Source organism: Diplodia corticola (genome assembly GCF_001883845.1).
Source record: "Diplodia corticola strain CBS 112549 chromosome Unknown scaffold16, whole genome shotgun sequence".
NCBI lineage: Eukaryota > Fungi > Ascomycota > Dothideomycetes > Botryosphaeriales > Botryosphaeriaceae > Diplodia > Diplodia corticola.
Window position 1 is genome coordinate 455,795 of NW_017971495.1, and position 20,862 is coordinate 476,656.

General features: G+C 56.0%; 7 protein-coding genes across 7 annotated transcripts; 5 read left to right on the forward strand and 2 right to left on the reverse strand.

Moving 5' to 3' along the window:
- Nucleotides 1-1,819: 1,819 nt before the first annotated feature.
- Nucleotides 1,820-2,890, reverse strand: BKCO1_16000164 (glutaredoxin domain-containing protein; the record flags this gene model as incomplete). The annotated part of the gene is made up of 2 exons (XM_020271437.1): nucleotides 1,820-2,181; nucleotides 2,290-2,890. The coding sequence occupies 2 exons, from the start codon at nucleotides 2,888-2,890 to the stop codon at nucleotides 1,820-1,822; spliced, it is 963 nt and encodes a 320-aa protein (XP_020131909.1).
- A 2,626-nt stretch (nucleotides 2,891-5,516) lies between these two features.
- BKCO1_16000165 (uncharacterized protein) lies at nucleotides 5,517-6,757 on the forward strand (the record flags this gene model as incomplete). The annotated part of the gene is made up of 4 exons (XM_020271438.1): nucleotides 5,517-5,623; nucleotides 5,676-5,760; nucleotides 5,831-6,117; nucleotides 6,205-6,757. 4 exons carry the CDS (start codon nucleotides 5,517-5,519, stop codon nucleotides 6,755-6,757), a joined length of 1,032 nt encoding a protein of 343 aa, XP_020131910.1.
- Nucleotides 6,758-8,150: 1,393 nt separating this feature from the next.
- Nucleotides 8,151-9,301, reverse strand: BKCO1_16000166 (nuclear pore complex subunit; the record flags this gene model as incomplete). The annotated part of the gene is made up of 3 exons (XM_020271439.1): nucleotides 8,151-8,946; nucleotides 9,004-9,244; nucleotides 9,292-9,301. 3 exons carry the CDS (start codon nucleotides 9,299-9,301, stop codon nucleotides 8,151-8,153), a joined length of 1,047 nt encoding a protein of 348 aa, XP_020131907.1.
- Nucleotides 9,302-9,437: 136 nt separating this feature from the next.
- On the forward strand, nucleotides 9,438-10,842 carry BKCO1_16000167 (atp binding protein; the record flags this gene model as incomplete). The annotated part of the gene is made up of 3 exons (XM_020271440.1): nucleotides 9,438-9,813; nucleotides 9,867-9,967; nucleotides 10,027-10,842. The coding sequence occupies 3 exons, from the start codon at nucleotides 9,438-9,440 to the stop codon at nucleotides 10,840-10,842; spliced, it is 1,293 nt and encodes a 430-aa protein (XP_020131908.1).
- Nucleotides 10,843-11,314: 472 nt separating this feature from the next.
- Nucleotides 11,315-12,468, forward strand: BKCO1_16000168 (atp binding protein; the record flags this gene model as incomplete). The annotated part of the gene is made up of 2 exons (XM_020271441.1): nucleotides 11,315-11,903; nucleotides 12,224-12,468. The coding sequence occupies 2 exons, from the start codon at nucleotides 11,315-11,317 to the stop codon at nucleotides 12,466-12,468; spliced, it is 834 nt and encodes a 277-aa protein (XP_020131915.1).
- A 1,640-nt stretch (nucleotides 12,469-14,108) lies between these two features.
- BKCO1_16000169 (uncharacterized protein) lies at nucleotides 14,109-15,137 on the forward strand (the record flags this gene model as incomplete). Its single annotated transcript, XM_020271442.1, has 1 exon — nucleotides 14,109-15,137. The coding sequence occupies one exon, from the start codon at nucleotides 14,109-14,111 to the stop codon at nucleotides 15,135-15,137; it is 1,029 nt and encodes a 342-aa protein (XP_020131916.1).
- An 832-nt stretch (nucleotides 15,138-15,969) lies between these two features.
- On the forward strand, nucleotides 15,970-17,602 carry BKCO1_16000170 (dead deah box helicase; the record flags this gene model as incomplete). Its single annotated transcript, XM_020271444.1, has 4 exons — nucleotides 15,970-16,059; nucleotides 16,128-16,536; nucleotides 16,584-17,461; nucleotides 17,510-17,602. The coding sequence occupies 4 exons, from the start codon at nucleotides 15,970-15,972 to the stop codon at nucleotides 17,600-17,602; spliced, it is 1,470 nt and encodes a 489-aa protein (XP_020131814.1).
- Nucleotides 17,603-20,862: the final 3,260 nt, after the last annotated feature.

Here is a 20,862-nt window from a genome sequence, read left to right on the forward strand (position 1 = left end):
TGCTTCAACGCTCTCGTTTCGGGCCCTATGAACAAAGTAGATGGTCCAACCATGGTCGAATTATCTCGCTTGCGAAAGGGAGAGCAATAAAATGACCGCAAGGGGGCAGCTGAGGGAAACTTGCCGTTGCCATGAAAGCAGTTCCGCTTCCTTTTTTTTTTTTTTCCTCTCCTCTCCCTTTCCCTCACCATCTATCTCGCTATATCCGCTGGGGCGGCATCCACGTGCTCACAGTGGTACATACGGATGTAATATGCACGCATGAACGTTAGGAGACGGATCGCCCGATCGACACCCCACGTGTATGCAGAGTGGAAGGGGAGGGAGTACGGCGGGCGGGGCGCGTGTGGCGACTGGTCGGTCGATCGTCTTTCTGAATGGTCGTCATGCAATGCACACATGTGTGTGCGCGTGCATTTCATGCATGTATGTGAGACGTGCGTTCCGACTCTCCATCCGTCTTAAGATTGGGGTCGGGGTGGCGGCTGACGAGCTAGCTTTGTTGGTGATCATTGGGGTGGTGATGACGATGGTGGATTACGACGACGCCAAGGAAGGTGAATGTAGATGAGATTGGACGGGCGCGTGGGCGCGTGTGGGCTCAGGTGTGTGAGAAGGGAAAAATTCGTCTCTCTCTCGGGTGCGCTTGCTCAGGTAAATCTTTCTTCTCGTAGTCCTTATCTCGATTTGCTCATTTTGATGAGATGAAGATTGGTATACCTTCAACCACGAACTCTCACGTTATTAATGTAAACGTCTCGTCATCAGCCAAGGACTCTTCCGTTGGAATTGGGTGGAAATAATAGGGAGAGAGCTATGTGAGATGATCACGGTGAGACGGAAAAAGGTTGGCTGTGCGATAAGGATCAGGGTCAATCTAGGTGGGTTCAGTTCGCGGCCCCCCGCCCACCGCCCACGGGGTGTTTCAAGACTGGGGTGTAAGCTGTGCTGATAAGCAGACGCGCACAGGGCGTCCTTTGTACTTGGGAGGAAGAGTAAGCTGAGACAAGGGTTAGTAGATTAGCTAGGTTGGCACGTAGGTAGACAGGATGGTGCGCTGGGCAGCGCTTATCTCGCATCCGTTTGCAATGGTGTTTTGTGGTAATGTCTAGTGAATCCTCGATGTTCGTGAACGACTTTCCGACAGAAGGTCAAGAGTTGGAACGAATCACACTTGTTCAGGAAATCTGTTGGTTAATGAGGATTAAGTTTATCATGAAAATCTTCCTTCAGCTGTACGCATGTACAGGGTATCATTAAGCCCGCCGCCCCTCCTGTTCCCAGTTTGCCATTGTCATTTTTTGATGCCTCCCTTTGCCAAATCCATCCCATCCCATTACCACGCCACCCCCAGTCCTTCTTACTCCAGAAGCCTGTCCAGCGATCCAAATTACTTGTGCGTTTCAGACACAGAAGCCATCATCCAGGGTCAAAGCAAAACAAGAAACGTGCAATGGAAACCCTTATCTGATGTTGATCAGTCTTTAATGAACGCCAACCCCGCCAATCCTGCTCTTTGACCTTCGCCGTGGTATGTGAAGAGCTGCACAAACAATGAGGGAAAAGTAATGTGTTCGGTCCGAAAAAGTCAGGTGTACACGAGTGACAGGCCGACGTTTGGCAAGGCGTGACGTGTGGGCGTGGGAGCTGGACTGTCTCGTACGATACTGAAGAAATCACTCCAGCATTTGATATTCAGCGCGTCCAATGCGAAGCTGTGTAGAACAGATCTTTCCATGGCGGCGAAGTAGCCGGGTGGCCGAGAACCATACGACAGGCCAGTTTCGGTGATCCGATGTCAAGAGTCGTCGAGACGAAATTAAGCATTCAGAGTGCGCTTGATTCTTCTCCTCTTGAGACCGCTTTTCTCTGTAGCAGCCTCAGCGGCCGGCCTCGCCTCAGTTATGCGTTTGCCGCCCATGCTGCGGATTGTCTCTTCAATCTTGCCATTGAGATGCAGGGTCTCGATATCGTCGCCGCCGCCAATGCTCCTGCCATTGATGAGCACGTTGGGAACGGTCGACCTGCCGGTAGACTTCTGAAGCTGAGCCTGGATTGCAGAGCCGAGCGGGTGTTGGTCAAGTTCGACGACATATGGCGCAGGAGTGATGGAGTAGTCCTCGAGCAGGATCTTCTTGGCTTTTGCGGAGAAGCGGCAATACGACTTGGAAAAGATGATGACTAGAAGAAGCAGCTGTTAGCCAAGAATGACAGCAGCGAGTTGTACGACGGCCGAGCGCTTTGTTGCAAGCTTGTCACTAGGTAACGGGAAGATGGGGGATAACTTACTCGGACTCTTCTTTAGGATGGTGTTGATCTCAAGCTCGGCCTCATGTTCCTCCTGCGTCTCCTCGCCGGCGTCGGAACCGCTGGTGGCCTTGGACGAGGCGGCAGCCTTGACGCTATCGCCGACATTACCCACCTTGGCAACGCCGTCAACGCCATCGGCGGCCTTGCTGCTGTCCTTCATGATGACGCGGCCGGCGACGCTCTTCTCGCCCGTGACCTCATCGTGCTCGCCGACCTTTGTGTCCTTTTCGACCCTGGCGTTCTGCTGGCTCACCTTGCCGCTGACCCTGTCCTTTTCCTTCTCGGCGTCGCCGGCAGCAACGACTTCCTGAATGCGGTTGCCCTTGTTATTGGCGCTCTTCTTCGCCTTGTCTTCTGCAGCCTTCAGGCGCTTGCTGACATCGTCGTCAGTGGCGAGATTGGGCTCAACAACAGAATTAGCGGTGCGCTCGCGCTCGCTGATGGCGCTCTGGGTGCGTGTGTAGAATGCCGACTCGCGGGTCTGGCGGGCGGCAGAGGTCAGGTAGAGGGTAGTGAGGACTGCGAGGAGCACGAGTATGGCGAAGAACTTCATGCGGCGCTGCGAGCGCATGGTCGGCATGGTGATTGTGGCAGGGGCGGTGGGGTGACGGGATGAAGCGCGCGGCGTGGTAAGAATCGAGCAGAGGTCGGGTGTGGGGTGTGAGTGCGGCGAGGTAGCAGGGCGTAGTTTGGGTGGTGAGTGGAGAGCTCGGCTCGTGGAGCAGTGGCTGGTGCGTGGGTGAGCAGTGGTGTAGAGCGTGCAGAGCGTGGGTCGGTAGCTGGCAGCTCCCTTTTGGGCGGCAGGGCGGGGACTGAAATAGAATCAAGCGGGAGTGGCGGAGGGTTGTTATCAATGGCAGTGGAGGTGTTTTAGACTGGGCCTGTCCAGCGTTTCAGAGCAGCCGCTGCGGTAGGGCGCTGTGGTGGAGATTCGACGACGTCGGCGGCCCGGTGGAGCTGGGAGGGCAGGCACGGCGGGTCGTGGTTGGTCGGGCGCAGCACAATGACACGAGCTCGGAAGCGGCAACCAGCGCTCTTATGGCGCGCTGCGAGCGGGCACCCGCACATTCCTGCCCCTCTGCGGCAGCCAGCTGGAATCTTGTTTGGCCTCAGGCTCGGGCCCTGCATTCGCAATGGACAACGGCCAGACACCGGCACGGCAGCATGACGTCCACCACCACCGCCGTCATGGAAGCGCCCCTTTGCCCCAACACCGCGCCCCCGCTCGACTGGCGCCGTCCAATGCCCTCTCCGGCCTCGAGATTGTCCGTTTTAAAACCGTGGTCTTGGCAACCTCTCACCTAGATGGTGCACACGGCGTCTCATCAGCCTTGCGCAAGCTGCCTGATCGCCGGCAGCACCGCGGCGAAGATATCGCCGTGGCTCGGGGGTGGTGGAGTCTGCGGCGCTCGATTGCTAATCGCTGCGACCTCGAAGTTGCTGACTTCCACGACGCTGTCTGCGCGATCTGCGACGCTCGAAACGCTCGGCGTGAGTCGATGCACGCAGTTGGTCGTTGTTCGCGACATGTATAGCGGCCAGCGTGAGACCCAGACAGCATGGGTTTACAGGGCAAGACAGCTTGCAGCCGTTGGCATTCCGGTTTATCCGCCAACTCCCATGTTGGGGTCACCTGTCCTTCCTTCAGTATTGGATTTTAGATTGCACGATTTGATGAGGCAGGACAGAAAAACGACGCTATGCTTGGCCAGGGATTCTGGTCTGCATCCGTCCTGCGCTTCCCATTGCAGATGCGCCACCGTAGTAGCAGTGACAACGATGCGGGACCATGTGCAAGCTGGCCCAAGAGGCTGAGACACTCGCTGCTCAAGTGCGTGCGGGCCAAACATCCACCAAGGGAGCCCGAGAATTCAGCCGCAGAGCCGCTCGGTCGTCCCTTCGGCGCACCCTGAGCTCTCCAGCGACGACGGGTGCAGAACACAGTGACTCATCAGGCCGAAAAAGAAGCCGGGGGCTCGACGGGAATGAGCCGCCGGGATGGTAGGTAGGATCCGCTCAGCCATGTGCCTCCGTTGCTCGAATCTCGAATCTCGAATCTCGAATCCTGCCTGTGCTTGCTCGGCTGACGGCTGCGCAACACCACGCACGGCATTCCATCTCAGGCGTCTGTTCCCATGGTCCGAGGGAATGCGCACTTGCAACCCCGCCCGCTGCGGCTGAGGGACTACCTACTAGTAGCTGGCTGATGAGCACCGACAACCACTACCCCGCAAAAGCACCAGCACCTGCGTCCCACCCCGGTCCGCCATGGGCGTTTCCCCAAGCGAGCCACAGAGCCACATGGCCAGGCACCGACGGCCACAACCAACACCACGGAGAGTTTGTGGCACTTGCCGTGGCCGCACACCCTCGGCTTCCGCTTGCGGACTGGCCGCCAGTGTGGACGGGACGAGTGCCCACGATCCGCACCCCATGCAGCCCGGGCGCAGCGGGCGCCACACAACAGACGGAGCGAAGGCCCGAGTTCTGGCGAATCTTCAGCAAACAGGGGGGATGGCGCGCGGTGCGTGGCGTGTTGTCTGCTGCTACGTACATCATTGGCATTGCGACGTCGACCTCGCACTCGCGTTCTGGATGGCCGGGGCTTGGCTTGGTCCGGCAGTGCTCAGAAGATCGGCCTACCACGCCGCCTCCGCACCACTCATGCTATTATTACCCCCGTCGGCTTCTTCCTCGCCGCGCTCGCGCCCCTAGGGACTAGCCACCGCCCAGCCCGTCCCTCTGGCTGCCAGCAGTGCAACCCCGGGGGCAGCGAGACCAGCTGCTGCCGGCCATGTTACGTGTTGCGCCGGGCGCTGGTGATGTTGGGGCGTCTGCTAGTTGGGTTTGCGGTTGCCCAGCCCGCCATAGCAAGCCTCAGAGCCGCTCATTCGCGCGCTTGTGGGCTTGTGTGGAGGTGCGGAGGAGGAGGCGCTGCACAGGGCTGGCCGGCCTGGTCCTGCTCATATCTCCAACTTTTCCCGCCAACCCGGTCTGCGCCCTCCGTACCTACTTCTGCCTTCCGTTGCCGTTGGGGTGCCTGCTCCGGCTGACGTGTGGTGCCCTTCTCCGCTCTCGCTTGCTCGCCCTAGCACCATCATCTCAGCTCCTTCCACGCCTCTCAGCTACCTGCGCTACCTCCTCCTCGCCCTCCGCCTCAATGCTGAACATGTAGTCGAATCCCGCCCTCTGCCTCCTTCTATGATATGGATCCTGCCGCTTTACTCACTCCTCGCGCCACTGCCGAGCCCGCAACGGGGCGGCCAACGAATCCCGATGGTCTGGTCCTCGAGGCCTGGGCCCAGGGCTTCATGTACGAGTCTACCTTCCGAATGCGCTCCCTCGCGACTGACGCTTTTCTGCAGGGTCGGCGGTCTGGTCATCATGACTTGCATCACCATCGCCAACATGCGCCGTGGTGTATTCCTCCACAAGCTCATTCTCATCGAGGTATGCGAGTCGCCTCGCCCTTCCCGATGCGGCAACCACGCAGCATTGCTAACACCCTTCTCCCGACCAGCTTATCATGGGAATGTTCCACGGCACCTTTATCTTCGCCCACGAGCCCTACTACGGCTGGTACCTCTCGTCCACTGCAGTGTTTCTGAACGCTTCCTGGTGCCTGCACAATGTCATCGCCTGGCTAAAGAACAAGCCGTTTCTGTCCCGCAAGGTCTCCATTTTCTACATCACCACCGTCGTTCTGGGCTTTGGTTATTGGGTCCTCGAGATTTACGCCAACTTTGCCTTTTTCAACAACATCAACAAGATTTTCCTCAAGACCCGACCCTGGGAAGCCTTGTTCCGGTAAGCTACAGACTCCCATGTCAAAGTGGGGATATAATGATGTAAACGAAAACGGCTGACCATGACGTTATGATGCGCGCCCCGCAGCGACCCATGGTGGATCTTCACAACGATTAACCTGATCTACAATATCCACACGCGTTACGACCTGTCCGTCTGGCACATTGTGCGCATCTCGCCCCGCTTTGGCGTGCTCCTCGGCTCCATGCTCGTTTCCTTCATCTTTATCATCATCGACATCCTCGCCGTCACCCGCGTCTTCAACGCACACGCCCTGCCTGACGGTATTAACCCCTTTTGGAAGCTCGCTTTCGTCTTCAAGTGCCTGACCGACACCATCGTCCTCGACGACTTCAAGACTGCGCTCGATCGCCTCAGCAAGGCGAGAAAGAGGCAGCTGAGCACCACCCCCGGCGCCCTAGAGGACGGAAATCTGGATGGAATGTGGAAGGGCTCCGGTGACAGTCCGATGAAAGAAGCCAAGGTCCGGAGGATGAGCCCGTCAACTCAACGCGTTGAAGACATCAACTTCGCGGATAGAGATGAGGAGCAAGATGTTGTTGTGCCCTTGAGCTTGGAAGACGCCCAGAAATTGCCCAGAAGATTGGAAAGTGGACATTCAGAAAGGCGGCTACTCTGAACAAGAGCAAGAGAGAAAGAACTTCTCTTGTACAGCAGGAGCGCAGGCTATGTCAGCATTCTCATGCGAGCATGTGTATCACTGCGACAAATACTCTGGAACTTCCCAGAATCCTAGGCGGAAACGTCCCAGACGACATCTCATGAGACGACCATCCGACATCATGGCCAAGATCCTTGGTCCAGGGGGAAAATATTGCTCCGGATCAATTGCTGGGTACAAGCAATCAAGAATATGCCTTACCACCGTCACCAACAGCCAGAGCATTCCTGAAAACCCCTATCAGCCACCAAAGACTGCACGAGTTGGAAGAAAAAGGAGGAATCTTCCTTTGCACAAGTGCAAAAGCAGATTTCCGGCGAGCTTGGATAGCACCGGGACGATGGAACCAGGCTGTCGAAGCGGCGTGGGCTGCTATTTTCAGCTTCATGATCAGAACGCTAGGCCGACCTCCAAAGCAATCACAGCATCGGGAGCACTTGTGCAGAGCGTATCAGCCACCTTGCTGGTCTGCCACGAGCACCAAATAAAAAGGTTGGTTACATTCATAACAAGCCTTTGCGGTGGCGTACAACACCAAGTTGTAGCGCACAACGGCAATCAAAAACAGTCAGATCTACTCCCAGCCTTCGCTGAAATGTTTGATTGTGTTGTCTAAAGCAGTCAACAGTTGTTTTTCGTTTGTTTTATTTTGATTTCAGATACCCCGGCCGTGTGCGATTTATTGTTTTGAGAGAGAGAAAGAGGGAAGCCCATCCTATTGTAAACTTACTGTTGTGACAACCTACATACTCTGCACCAACGGAATTAATTATCTCAACGCATTATCCAAGCCTGTCAATGCGATGTACCGGGAAATACCGACGTTGCATGAAGGGTGGAGATTATATCACTTGTAGCGAACTGGTTTATGTGCAGCACACCTCGCAGACTCGATGGACTTTTGTGCCCCTCTGTGGAAGCCTGCCGAGGCCCTTCTATTGCGGCATTACCGTTAAAGTATGAAGGTATCAGACCCAACCGACGAACATTCAGAGCATGAACATACATGAGTAGAAAACGAATTGACGAGTGGTTCATTGGATTCATGGTATGTTTGTCATGACTACAGACAATTGTTATTTGATTGGCAAGAAGCACTTCGGGAGTAATGAACTTGCCGTTGTGAGGCTCTGACTGCCGCCCGAATCTTTCTTTTGCAGCGATTTGCGAGCAATTGTGCTACCGGTCTTCACCGTCTTGGTGCGATGGCTTTGAGAAAAGTGCTTGTTGCAGGGGCCTTTCGAACCCAAGACAACCTGTTCCATGCGACGAAGCAGGGCTGGACGAGGTCATCGCCGGCCGTGTGATCCAACTCCAAACTCCAAATTCCCTGATTCCGTTCGCTGTCCCACTATTTGGCGCTCTTGCCCTTCGCCTCAGATTCCCCGAGCTCTCTGACGAGGACCTTGACGGGTCCTTCCGGCATGTCTTCCTGGCCATCCTCAAACCCTGGGCTCACGCCTACAGCGAGATGCTTGCCATCGTCCGAAAAAGACAGAGCGGCGATACTGGCTGGGTAGCGCTGGTACTGCCTTATTCTCCGCTTCGCAATGCCGTCCCACAGCGCCACAACACCGTCACCACCACCAGAGGCGAATGTGCCGAAGTGGGGGTGGTACGCGAGGGCGTTGACAGGATAAACAGTGTCTACCCCTTCAACATTCTGACGATGGCACTTGAAAGCGTACTTGCGTGCCTGGCTTTCGGCGCTTGGGTCGAACCACTCGACAGCGACGCGGCCTTCGATGCTGCTACTGGCATAACCGGCGTCGTTGGGCATACACGAAACGGCGCGCGTCATAAACTTCAGCGACGATTCGCGCCGCTGCCACGGCTCAGGCGAGAGGATATTTTCCGGGTCGGGATTCTCAGAGCAGAGCATCTGGAGGGCCTTGAGGTCGTAGATGTGCACGGCGCGCGATGCCATGGCAACGACAAGCTTGGTCGCGGTGACGGAGAGGGAGAAGGGCTTGCTCGGAAGCCGAATTGTTGTCGGTGGCTGTGCGGTGTCGAGGAGAAAGTGGACATGCAGCGTGGCGTCCCAAGACGCTGATACTAGTAGGGCATGCTCGCGGCTGTAGACGACGGACTTGACACCGGCCTCGTGACTACTCATCACCGTGCTTTCGCCCGTCCGCAAGTCGATCCTGCAGGTTTCACATCAATCAGTCCTGGGCGCCCTTGCCTTCCGATGTTATTCGTACCTCTTCACGTCCCAGTCCAGGCCTGCGCTGAAAGCCTCATTCTCATCCTTGCCAAAGCATACGTCCAGCACAGGCGCGCGGTGCTCAACCTTCTGCAGCAGTTCGCCGCCTGGTTGCGAGTGCGTATCGTAAATGTACACGTGCTTATCCCAAGACGAGACAAGTAGTCGGGTCGGGAAGCCAGGCGCAAATGTGAGGGACGAGATCGCGTCGGTGGGGGGCTGCGTGAGCTCGAACTGGTCTATGAGATGGTCAGCACTTGACAAGAAAGTATTGGTCCGGACTTACTGGAGCTCATATTGGGCCTTGGAGAGGTTGGTTGTGGTAAAGTGGAGAGGTGTAAGGCAATAGAAGCTGTTGTTTGGTGTTGACGGGCGGCAAGGCGGTGGCAGAACAATTGCGGCAACGATTTCTGGCCCCCGCGCCAGTTCGTCATGATCGGCGGCGGCGCGCTTCCATTCGAGCGTCTTCGAGATTCACTTTTTGTCGCAACCCAAACAACTCCTGCAACACCACCCGCTATGCCCTTCGCGCAACTGGTAATAGGTTCGCCCGGCGCGGGCAAGTCTACCTACTGCAATGGTATGCACCAGTTCACGTCCGCCATCGGTCGCAAGTGCTCCGTCGTCAACCTCGACCCCGCCAACGATCACACCTCATACCCCGTTGCCCTCGATGTGCGCGATCTCGTGACTCTGGAGGATATTATGGAGGCGGAAGAACTTGGTCCCAATGGAGGCGTACTCTATGCTCTGGAAGAGCTGGAGCACAACCTGGACTGGCTTGAGGCCGGCTTAAAGGAGCTCGGAGGTGCGCGGTCTCTCCGTAGGTCGCCGCTTCTGTGCTGATCAAAGGCGTTGCAGATGATTACATACTTTTCGATTGCCCTGGTCAAGTCGAGCTCTTCACGCATCACTCCTCGCTACGCCATATCTTTTTGCGGTTAGAAAAGCTTGGGTACAGAGTCCGCAGTCCTTTCCCCAATGGCCTTTGGCAACATGAGCTGACAGCGTACTTGCACAGCTCGTAGTAGTACAACTCACAGACTCATATGTGATTTCCCAACCCTCGCTATATATCTCAGCTCTCCTCGTCGCCCTGCGTGGGATGCTCCAGATGGATCTCCCACACATCAACGTCCTCACTAAAATCGACAACCTCCGCAACTACCCAGACTTACCCTTCAACCTCGATTTCTACACTGAAGTTCAGGCATTGGACTATCTTCTACCACACTTGGAGGCTGAGCAAGGTTCCCGGTTTGGCAACAGAGGGGCACAGCCTCCAACAAGTGAGGAGGGAGAAGACAACGTGGACCTCACCAACCTTGATGACGAGGACGACCCTCGGAGACCAAAATCGAAGTTTTCGTCTCTGAACGCGGCTATTTGCGAGATGATTGAAAACTTCGGCTTACTGTCATTCCACACGTTGGCCGTTGAGGACAAACAGTCTATGTTGATGCTCCTGCGTGCAATCGACCGCGCCGGTGGATACGCATTTGGCAGCAACGAGGGTGTCAATGAGACTGTCTGGCAGATTGCCATGCGAGAAGGGGAGACTATGATGGAGCCGCGAGATGTTCAAGAGCGTTGGCTCGACAGGAGAGATGAGTTTGATGAGATGGAGAGGGAAGCTTGGAAAAAAGAAGCAGAGGCTGAAGCCGGCGGACCTCCTGGACCCACAAGTGTGAGGACAGCTGAGAACGGAGAGTCCGCGTCATCTGCGCCAGGAACCAAGTCTTTTGAGGATATGGATATTGAGGAGATGGAGGCGCTCGGCGGACAGGGTGCCGTTCCAGGCGGTGACAGCGGCATCAAAGTCGTGCGTAGGGACTAGGATTTATGATAGTATTTAATTTCCAAATATTGGAACACGCCACCCAGGCTCGCAGTGCTAGATACGTAGTCCACTATCCCAGTATACTTCTACAGCAATATAAGGCCTCGCGAAAGCTAATGAGCCAACCGCCAAAAAAAAAAAAGGGAGTACGCAACGCGCAAAAGTAAGCTCAGCCAGTAGTCATGTAATTTATCCTTCGAGAGTCTCATCGAATTCAATGTCGAGGTCCCCTCCGCTCACATTTCTGACGGCGTTCGTCTTTACGTCATTACTCGTGCCCCACGTACCTAGCTAAAGCTCCCCGCCTCAAAAGTCACAGCGTCATTGACAGCTATCAGCCCACCACGAAAAAGGTACACATAGCCGCCGATTGCTCTCGCACTTACTACACGATCATCTCACCTGCAGTATTGCCGCCACCATAGCTTTCCCACGCGCAAAACCCCGCCTTACGCAAATCCTGCGCACCATGTCGTCCACGTCCGGCAGCGCAGAGCAAGGGCCCGCGCCCTGGAAAAGTGCCTTCCAGTCGCACCTATCCAAGCTCGACTCACCCGAATTCGTCCTCTCCACGGTGCAAAAGGCACCCGAAGGCTCTCCCGTCCCATACCTGCCCCGCGCGCGTTACTGCATCTTCCGCGGTTTCTGGGCGGAGCTGCCTGAAAACAAGCACAATAACGCGCCCATGAACGAGCGTGTCTACGAGAGCGACCTGCCGACGTTCACGACGGACATCCGCATGCTCAAGGTACCCCAGATCTTCGGCTCGAGCGCGGGCCACGCGAGCAGCGAGGAGCAGTGGCAGGGCAGCGGCGGAGGCGGCCCTGTCGAGGCCGTTTACTGGGTCCAGCCGACGATGACGCAGTGGAGAATCAAGGGTGACGCATTTGTAATTGGGCCGGATGTCGAGGGGGACAGCGAGGAGAGCTCGGGTGTACGCACCGTTAAGAGCGAGGTCGGAAAGAGAATGAGGGTTGTCAAGCCCGGAAAGGAAGCGGACTGGAGCTGGGCGAAGGAGGTCACCGGGCACTTTGGCAATACTTCCCCTGCCCTGAGAGGTACGTCTTTCTCTAGTCTCATTTTACTTTACACCTCGTTTGCGTCGGATACGAAGCAATTGCGGTAGCTATTGGACACCCTTCTGTCTGGGAATACTTGGGAGGTAGATATCATTTGATGCAAGGAGGGTGGACCACCAGATCTGGAGAGCTGCTTCAAGCAGAGACATGAGGCAATTCGTGGCCTTCCAGAACACACCGATGCCTCGGTTCCTGTACTAGCAAAGAGACGCGAGCATGCCGCACACCGGGAACTCTTGTGTCATGGCTACGCTCGCGGTGTTGCACGACCTCTCGCTGACCGCCCTCGCTTTTCCCAGGCAGCTTCCGCGCCCCGCCGCCGGGGAGGCCGGTCACCGAGCCCTATGACAAAGAGAAGTTGAAGCTGGGGGCCAAGGTCGAGGACTTGCATGACCCGGTGGCACGCAAGCACTTCAGAGTGGTGGTGATCAGGCCGCAAGAGGTAGAACAGACCGACATAAGCGATCCAGAGAAGGCTAGACGCTACTTGTATACGTACCAAGAGGACACGGCCGAATGGAAGATGCAGGAGTTGTGGCCGTAGATGGAGAGGATGGAGATGGGTGGGCTTGTTAGGGAGAGGGGTGCATTCCGTGCAACCTCCTGAGGCGCTGACAACCGAGCAATCAAGAAAGCTGCACGTCATCACATCGATCAGAGTTTGCCCCTTTGAATGTGCATTGTGCCTTTTGAGTAAGAGAAAGGGCTCAGTGACGAGTCCCTTGAGCGCTGGCGCCCAGGCGGATGGAGCCGGGGCGGGCGTGACTGTACGACTCCATAGCACATGCGCAGCGGCATGTTGCTGCTGCAGTGTCGAAACCCGGTCCAATGTCTTCACACGCGGAGCGCGTGATGTCCTGCAAGCTTGTCGCGCGCGCCGAATCGGGGAATCCTGTCCCACCGGTTTGGCCGGCCACACCGCTCACCTAAGCGCTGTTAAGGGCATGGGTCGCTCCCATTGGGCTGGCACGCCTGTCTCGTACGGGTCGTCGTGCGTAGGACAACTCAGCAACACATGCAGCCTCGTCGCAACGGTCAAACGTGCAGCTTCGCGGGCCGGCGGGCAGCTCGAGCCAATGGTTCGACAGGCGGCGAGATTATCCTCCAATGGACTGGTGCCTGGGCGCGGTGGAGTCGCCCGCGGCACGGGAGGGAATCGAGACAAGCGCAGTGGGCGCTCTCGCGGCTAAGGCCGGGGCGATCTGACAGCCATCCCGCGAAGTTGCTGATTGCCGGCCGTTTGACTAAGGAATTGGCTCCATCGGCGGCGCGGCGGCGCCAGCGGTTGCGGCGTCGACGCGGCGTTTACGTTCGGAGCTGCTGAATGTAGCCCCTTGGGTGCCCGAAGCCTTCCTTCCCGGCCGCTGCCCGGTGATTGCGCCTCGTCCTGGCCATCCCACGCGCACTGCCGCCGCCGCGGCTTCGTGCAGAAGTAGTGGTGCTGAGGGCAGCGTGCGAGGCCGGGCGTTCCCTGGGGGGCCGATGGCTGCGCGCTGCTGATGGCGGGGTGGAAGAGCGGTTGACCTGGCGGCAAGGCCGGGCGGCGCAGCGGTAAATTGCGTGTCTGCGGCGAGAACGGCCTTTGGGTAAGCGAATGCGAGGCGAGAGAGGGTCGTGGGCGCCGCATGCAAGAGCGAATTGCTGCAGCGGCGTGCGTGACTTCGTCCCAGCCCCCAGGGACGGCCCGGCTGCGTGCGTTCGTCCGTGAAGGCGACCTCTCCGCCTCCGCTCCGCTACTTGAACTGCACCTGCGCCGACAGATGTCGCATGCACGCCGCTTGCTCGCTCGCCGCAAGGGCATCCGCCTCGTTCCCACCTTCGTCCGCCGTGCGTGTTGCCGGCCGAAACCGCTGCCGCTCCCGCCCTACCCCGGTCGAGCAAATCGCGACGACGGCCGCCCGTGCAGCGAATCCCTGCCTCTCCACTATTATCCTTCGTGCTCTCTGAAGGGCCCCAGATCGTTCGTTCGCGTTCTCTCCTCTTCCCTTCTCCTCAGGCGCTGCCGGCCGAACCATTTGCAATTGCCTTCAGCAAGACCACCCATAACCCCGTCTCCCGCCCGCCACCTCAGCCAGTTGCTGTCCTTACCTCACCGGCACCTTCGCCCTGCAGCCGAGGGCGTACCCGCACCGTCGATCCCCCTCGCGCGCACTACCGTAAATACCGCAACGTCCATATCGTACCATGTCCGACTCCGAGAAGTGCTTCACCTTCCTCCGCGACAACATCCCTACCTGGCTAGAGGACTTACAACGCATCGCGACGAAGATAGAGGAGAAGCAAGATGAGATCGCCAAGGTCCCCGTCGTCCACAAAGTAGTCAAGAAGACAGGGTCTACCGAGACCCTGAAGGAAGGGAAAGAGGCTCTTCTTGAGCAGGATGGCACCGACGCCGCATCGCCTGCCCCGGCCCAACCACACATCCCCAATCAGGCCGAGAGACAAGCCCTGGCCAACGCCAATCGCAAGCGCAAGACCGCGTCTGTATTGTCCAAGGCGTCCGGCCCGAACAAATACCGGACCCGGAGCATGATTGTCGTCTACTACGATGCAGAAGTCCAAAAGGCGTTTGAGACGCTGGTGCGGAACATTGGAATGGGCAGGAATATGCTGCGGAAGGGCAAGATGGCCGCACGCATGGAGGCCATGTCTGCGGAGACTCAGGACAGCGACGACGACCAGAACAGCGACGACTTCGACCCTATCCTTGCCAAGCTCCAGTTCAGGCCACGCGCCGGCTTGGGTGGGTTCCGCACAACCCGCGGCATGGGCCCAGGTGGCTTTAACAGCGATGCTGGCTCTGAGGCATTTGACGCCGCGGACAAGGCTTTGGAGAACGCGCAAAGTCTCTGCGAGCGTGGCGCGCACCAATCGCTCCGCGATGGTGACTGCTGGACAGAGCTTGAAGGCGCCCGGAAGAGCTTTGACGAGGTCGTCAAGGTCGCCGAAGCCGAAGTTGCAAAGCAGAAGGAGAAGGCTGAGAAGGCGGCCGATAAAGCCAGGCAACGTGAAGAGCAACGTCAAACGCAAAGCAAGCCCGACTTGATGGACACCGACTCGAAGCTCATGCCCGCTGCAGCACCAGTCTCAATCAACGGCATGAACGGGGGCTTCAAGACCGACACGATCGAAGTCGACGACAACCCATCTGACGACGAGGAATTCATAATGCCAACACTTCCCCGAAACATCCGTCTCACCTCACGCGGTTAAATTTGTCTCTCGGTACAAATTTTCGGGAAAGCTTCCTCTACATTCTTGTCGCCGCTCCTGGTCACATCCGTTTTGGGATCCCAGGCGTCCGTCAACCTGTTCATACCACTTGTGCGTTCTAGCGGACCAATTGCTTTATTTTCTCGCCGTCCACGTTCGCAAGATATCCACCTGACCTGCAGTCAAAACCATTATTATCATTATTCCTGCTGTAGGCGGCGTTGCCCTCTCTATTTTGCATGGACGAATCAAAACCTTCTTCCCTTGTACAAACTTTCATTCTCTAAACGCGACAATGGAGAGTTAGGTAGCAGGGTTACCTAAATGGTCAAACCATGGTGTAACTCGGCTGTAATGATCGATATGTCCTCTGACCGGCGTTTGGGGCTGGTAGCTTTCATGGGTGTTTTCCCTCATAGGCTATGTAGCTATAATTGCCTTGTTCTCTTTGCAAGCGAAGGAAGTGCCTTCTTCTTCAACGGTATCGATGCGTGAACATGGCCGGAGAACTCTTCCTCTTTGGTGTCTGAGTGTGTTGGTGGGAAGTCTCACCTCGGCCGCAGTAGGTGAGGTACAACGCGAGTCTTGTCAAAATCGTGCTTGCTTGGCGCTTTCGAGTTGGGGAAAGGACATTGTGTGGCGACTTCTGCATTGAGCGACGCTGCGGAACCGGTAGGTGCACACCTTCTAGTCTCTTATTCCACGGCCTCACCATCCGCCCTTCACCCCATTCTTCGCGGTTCGCAATCGCTCTCTCACCCCGAAAACCTGCTCTCACAGCGTTCATTCACTCTGCGTTTCGGCATTCAACGTCAAGATTCACCTCGCAGCCATGGCGTCAAGACACGGAAAGCATCGGACGTACGCATCAACTCCAGATCTGAGCAGGTCGTCCCATTCTTCCACTTCGCCCCCGTCACCGGTAAGACTCTTACAGAATACGGTCTTTCCGCTTAGTTCACGTGAGAAATCTTGCTAACGTTACTGTAGGGAGTCCTGGAACCGCCGACCAGTACCACAAGCCAGAAGAAGCGATCCAGACTCTTGAGCGGCCTCCATCCGTCACAAGATGTTATCGGTGGCATGCCTCTTCCATGGGAAGGTCAAGACTCTACCTCACCCGACCTGCCACCACCTTCAACCCGATACACCACAAGGGGTACTCTGAACGGCTTTCAGCAAGGCATCTACGATAATAAATACCATCCCATGGACAAGTTCTTGAGACCAAGAGCTTCAGCAAAGCGTGAGCGGAGACTCAAAGTGCAGTCCACACCCACCGCCGTCGACGCTGAGACTGAACAATCTGACGGCGAGCACGATTGCATGGTGCCATCTAGCGGCAGCGGCTCGGACGTAGAAGATGCTGATGCTAATGCTGACTCAGAAGAGAGTCCGAGTAAGTCTGCTTGGTCTACACGCAAGTTACTGCTAATTTCATGTTAGTCCATCCTTCCAGGAAATCTGCCCCAACACGACGAAGTCAGCGGGATCGACGGCCCGGATCTGCTGCAAAACCGATTTACAACGCCAAGAAGCACCCCATGGATGATATGCTAGAAGATAGCGACCACCGGCCAAGGCGCACCAAGAAGCTGAACCTCCCCAGATCCACCGGTACTAACCATGCAGACACTCCTGAGGGAGTCAATCCAGGGCCAGTAGCAACACGCAGGACAGCCACAACACCGTTAAATCACAGACTCGGAGATCCTCCCTACTTCCCCGAGGTGCCTCCTACCTCAATGCAAGAGACGGTCCAGCGCGTGATGGCACTGGTGAAGGAAGCGAATCAACTCATACCACTGTTCCCGGCGATTGAATCACACCTTCAAAAAGCGCAGAAAATACCAATACATGTGTACGAGGACACGGGGGTCTTTGAACGCTCCAAGCTCCAATCAACAATCCCTCTTCTGGATGATTTCGAAAAAGAGAATGTTCGAGCCGTCTGGCCCGTCAGCAACACTTCCGACGACCCTTTCGATAACACTGTATCAAACTTGCACGACCAGAGTGATGAAGAGAGCATACACGGCTCCGAAGCACGGCAGCAAAGCGAGGATATTGATCATCCAAGAGGTAGAAGCTCGGCCTCTCTCATGCCCCCGCCACATCCACCAGATTTGTCTCCTACTCTGCCGAGTTCAATTGGGTCGACACGGTCTCCTTCCCAGCAGCTCTTGAGTAGCTCACAAATGATTCACCAGAGAATGCGGGATCCACCCTCAACCGGGACAACTCCTGTACACACACAGAATGATGAAGTGCTACCTCGCGGGGGTTTCCGGAGCTTGAAAGTTTTGGCCAACTACCATGACGACGTACGCCAGGAGCGAACTATCAGAGATACCCACCTAACAATGTCCCAGTCAGAGGCGTTTGAAGTTGATAGCTCTCAAATCGGCACGCAATTTGTCACTCAGGTCACCCTTCCGCTCTCTGACGATGATGGCCAAGAGTGAGAATTTTCAACGTCTAACGATACTGTGCACTCTGGCCAAAACGTCACTCTCGACTTGTGTCGGCATACCGAGCTTACCCGAGGTTACCTTAGCTGTGCTGTTCAGTACGTAGGCTCGCTCTTCACACGATTAAAGATGTATTACGGAATCTTTGCTAGAGCCATAGACTGAGGATATCGGCACTATTGTTGCGTTTAGTGCAGGACTATGCTCGATTTCTAGTGTTACATGTAATCAATCTGATCATTTATTGTAGCTCTTAGGGCATGGGGAAACGGGGAGCGTCGCTTGGCCGCACGGCTATTTTCTTTACTGAGCGTTTCCAAACTTCTGCGAATATCAATACGAAATAGTCTTTGTAGCTGGGTGTAAGATGACGACGGACGAAGATCGCTGCATGAAGTTAATCATTTGCCTTTACCACAGTCCTGATATCAATTTGTGGATAGCTTATGCGTACAGGTACCCGCGTCACAACTTGCGTTCTCAGAACAACCGAAAATTCAACCGTTATGAGCTGAGCGGAAGAACTCAAGCGGAGGCTGGTGGTCACAGCGGCTACGTCTACCATACGTCGATAGTTCAAGGATTAAGTCGAGGGCGTGGAGGCAAGGCAAAATGAATTGGCTCGAACAATATGCCCCACGTTGATGAGATCTGCTGAGGCAAAGGTCCACCAATAGCAACCGCTTTGGAGCTGGAAAACACCGTAATGGGGCAACTTACAGACAATTCATACTCTCGATCACATCTACCACCCTCCAGGATTCCGACACGTTAGTTGTTGCAAACAAGACGGAACGCTAATCAACGCGAGTGTACAGGAAATCACAAAAGTACCAGGTCCGAGTCGGCGGTCCCAGGTCTGTGAGATGCATATAATGGCCAGCGAAGCCTTGGATTGGTATAATTGTTGAATGTGAGGTACGGGATTGAAGCAGTAGTCTGGGGTAGACTGGAAATCGTGGACGATAGAAGACTTGGAGACGACAATAAGAGGGATGGGCTACGGATGTTGGCTTATCAATCATGCCGATCAAAACGCACTATTCCGCCAATATTTACACCAATTGCTGGCACACTCGCATCCTGGAACCTTATCGAGCACGTCATGCACCGCCGCTTGCTCTTGCTCTTATGGGTTACATACTTCACGAGGGCTCAAGCAGACCACGGCTTCGACGTCCTTGATTCTGACAGTGACGGAAACGTGGTTTGCGGCGCTATGCTGCCTTACGGAATGCCTAGTCTTCTTGTTCTTTCCTCATGCTGATCCCTTTGCTGACACCATTGGGCTCACGCAAGATCCGAGTGCGAGCCAAGTAGTGCTTCAGCGGGACCGGCCCCTCGACAGCCTGGACGGCTGCGAGGACATTCGTCACCACGCCACCGCAGCTGCCTCAGCCGAGCAGCCCAAGGTGAGCGAGACCCATGACCTCAACCACCGGGGATTCTGGCCACACCGTGCAGAGCTGACCTTGGCTAGACCGTTCATCGCCTGCTTCACCCCGAACTAGGCACCATGAGCCCCACCTGCACCCCCTCGGGAGCGAGGAACACGTACTAAATGCAAAGTCCAGGCTGTTCCACCCCGAAGACTAGATGGCGTGTCCAGTAACTCTACTTATTTGAGTGGGGTTGACCAGTTTTCGCTTCTTGGTTGGTACTCCAAGGCAACTCAGCGTGGGGCCGTGGGTCCGTTAACGTATATTCAATATTTCGTAGGTAGACTGTGTCGAAAATTTCAAGTCGCGGCTCTACACTTAGTGCCGAGGAACACTTCTCCTTTGATAACACTATCAACCAGCTCTAGTGCTCGAGCCCTTCGCCTCGGCCCGGGGTTGCATGGGATCGCACTACAGGCGGGTCGTTCCACACTTTGCCTTCTGAACCACTGGCTGTACCTTAGTGTATGGCCTCTAGGAGGGAAAAGGGAATATCCGAAGCGCCTAATCTTTCCCAGGATTCGGGTGGTGACGTTAGTCCATACAGGGTTATTGGTTGATCCGAGATAGGGGCTAGGAATGCCCCATAGGTCTTAGTAAAAGTTAGTGCGTCTAAGGTAGCGAAAGGGTACTCCCATGGAGCAAGCTATTTCCTTTCAGGTGGCCTCATTTGCATGTCTGGGGCGTTTCGACTTTATTACCAAGTGTCGCTGGTCAGGTTTAGGTCGCTTACTTGGTGGGTTCTGACTTGTACATACGTAGTAGGTCGGTTCGACTTATGGACTTTGACATTCGGAACTCCATGCTCGGGTAGGTTCATGAGTGCCGAAGAGTAGGTAACCCCTTTGAACGTGCTGATCGTTGCCAGGGACCTTAGTACGATAACCGGGAGCGCTTTGACTTCCGGCCCAGAAGCCACGTGCCACTAGCTTCGCCGCGCTTGACTCGTCTCCGGCTAGGTGCTAATAAACCACTGCGCCTGCGGCGTTAGTACAGTTCGGCTAATCAACAGCCCATTCCTTTCCTAAATGATCGGATTGAACATGGCGGTGCAGGTTATATTATCCAAAGGCCAAACCGTTCCGCAAAACATGATGCACTTGCTGTGTATAGGGAGCCTGGCCGGGCGTCCGTGCCGATCAGACGCAGGCCATTGGTCCAAGTGACCGAAGGAATGCCACTCGTATCGGCTTGGTCGATGCCGTTGCCATGGCGCTTAGTGGAGAGTCCCCGCGCTTCGCGACCCTCAGCTGGGGAGGGGCGCGGAGTCCTTGCTCGGGAGTGAGGTGAGTACACAGTAGTCGTACCTGGCGAGCCGGCGACCCTCTTGATTGCTTCTGCCATGAAGTCAACCCAATAGGCCCAAGGCCATTTTCACGGCTACTATCGGCCACGAGTGTGAGTGTCGAAACCGCGGCGGTCAGAGAGCCCCTTCGTTCTCGGTCGTTCCGGTTGGGGTGATCCTTTGAACCCCTTTGTCGACCACGATCTCCGTATCTGGGCTTGCAATCTATGCCCACGTGGCGTGACTTACTCGCGCCCGCCATCTCTGAGTCGCGGACGGTCGAGTCAATCCTTCTGGTAGGGGCCTAACGCGGGTCGGAGCAAACGGCCACAGCCACCTCACCCGCAACGTTTCAAATCACATCCGCACTTAGCCTTCTTTTTCGATAGTGGAGGAGCCTGGCCGCCGCTTTGGTGTTCCTTGTCCAATCAGCGTGGCTTCATTTTGGTGCCCATCTTATTTTTAACCATGGAGCGGTGCAAGCTCGTGCGTCTTGCCGTGGTTGCAGGCACAGATAATGTCAGCTCGGC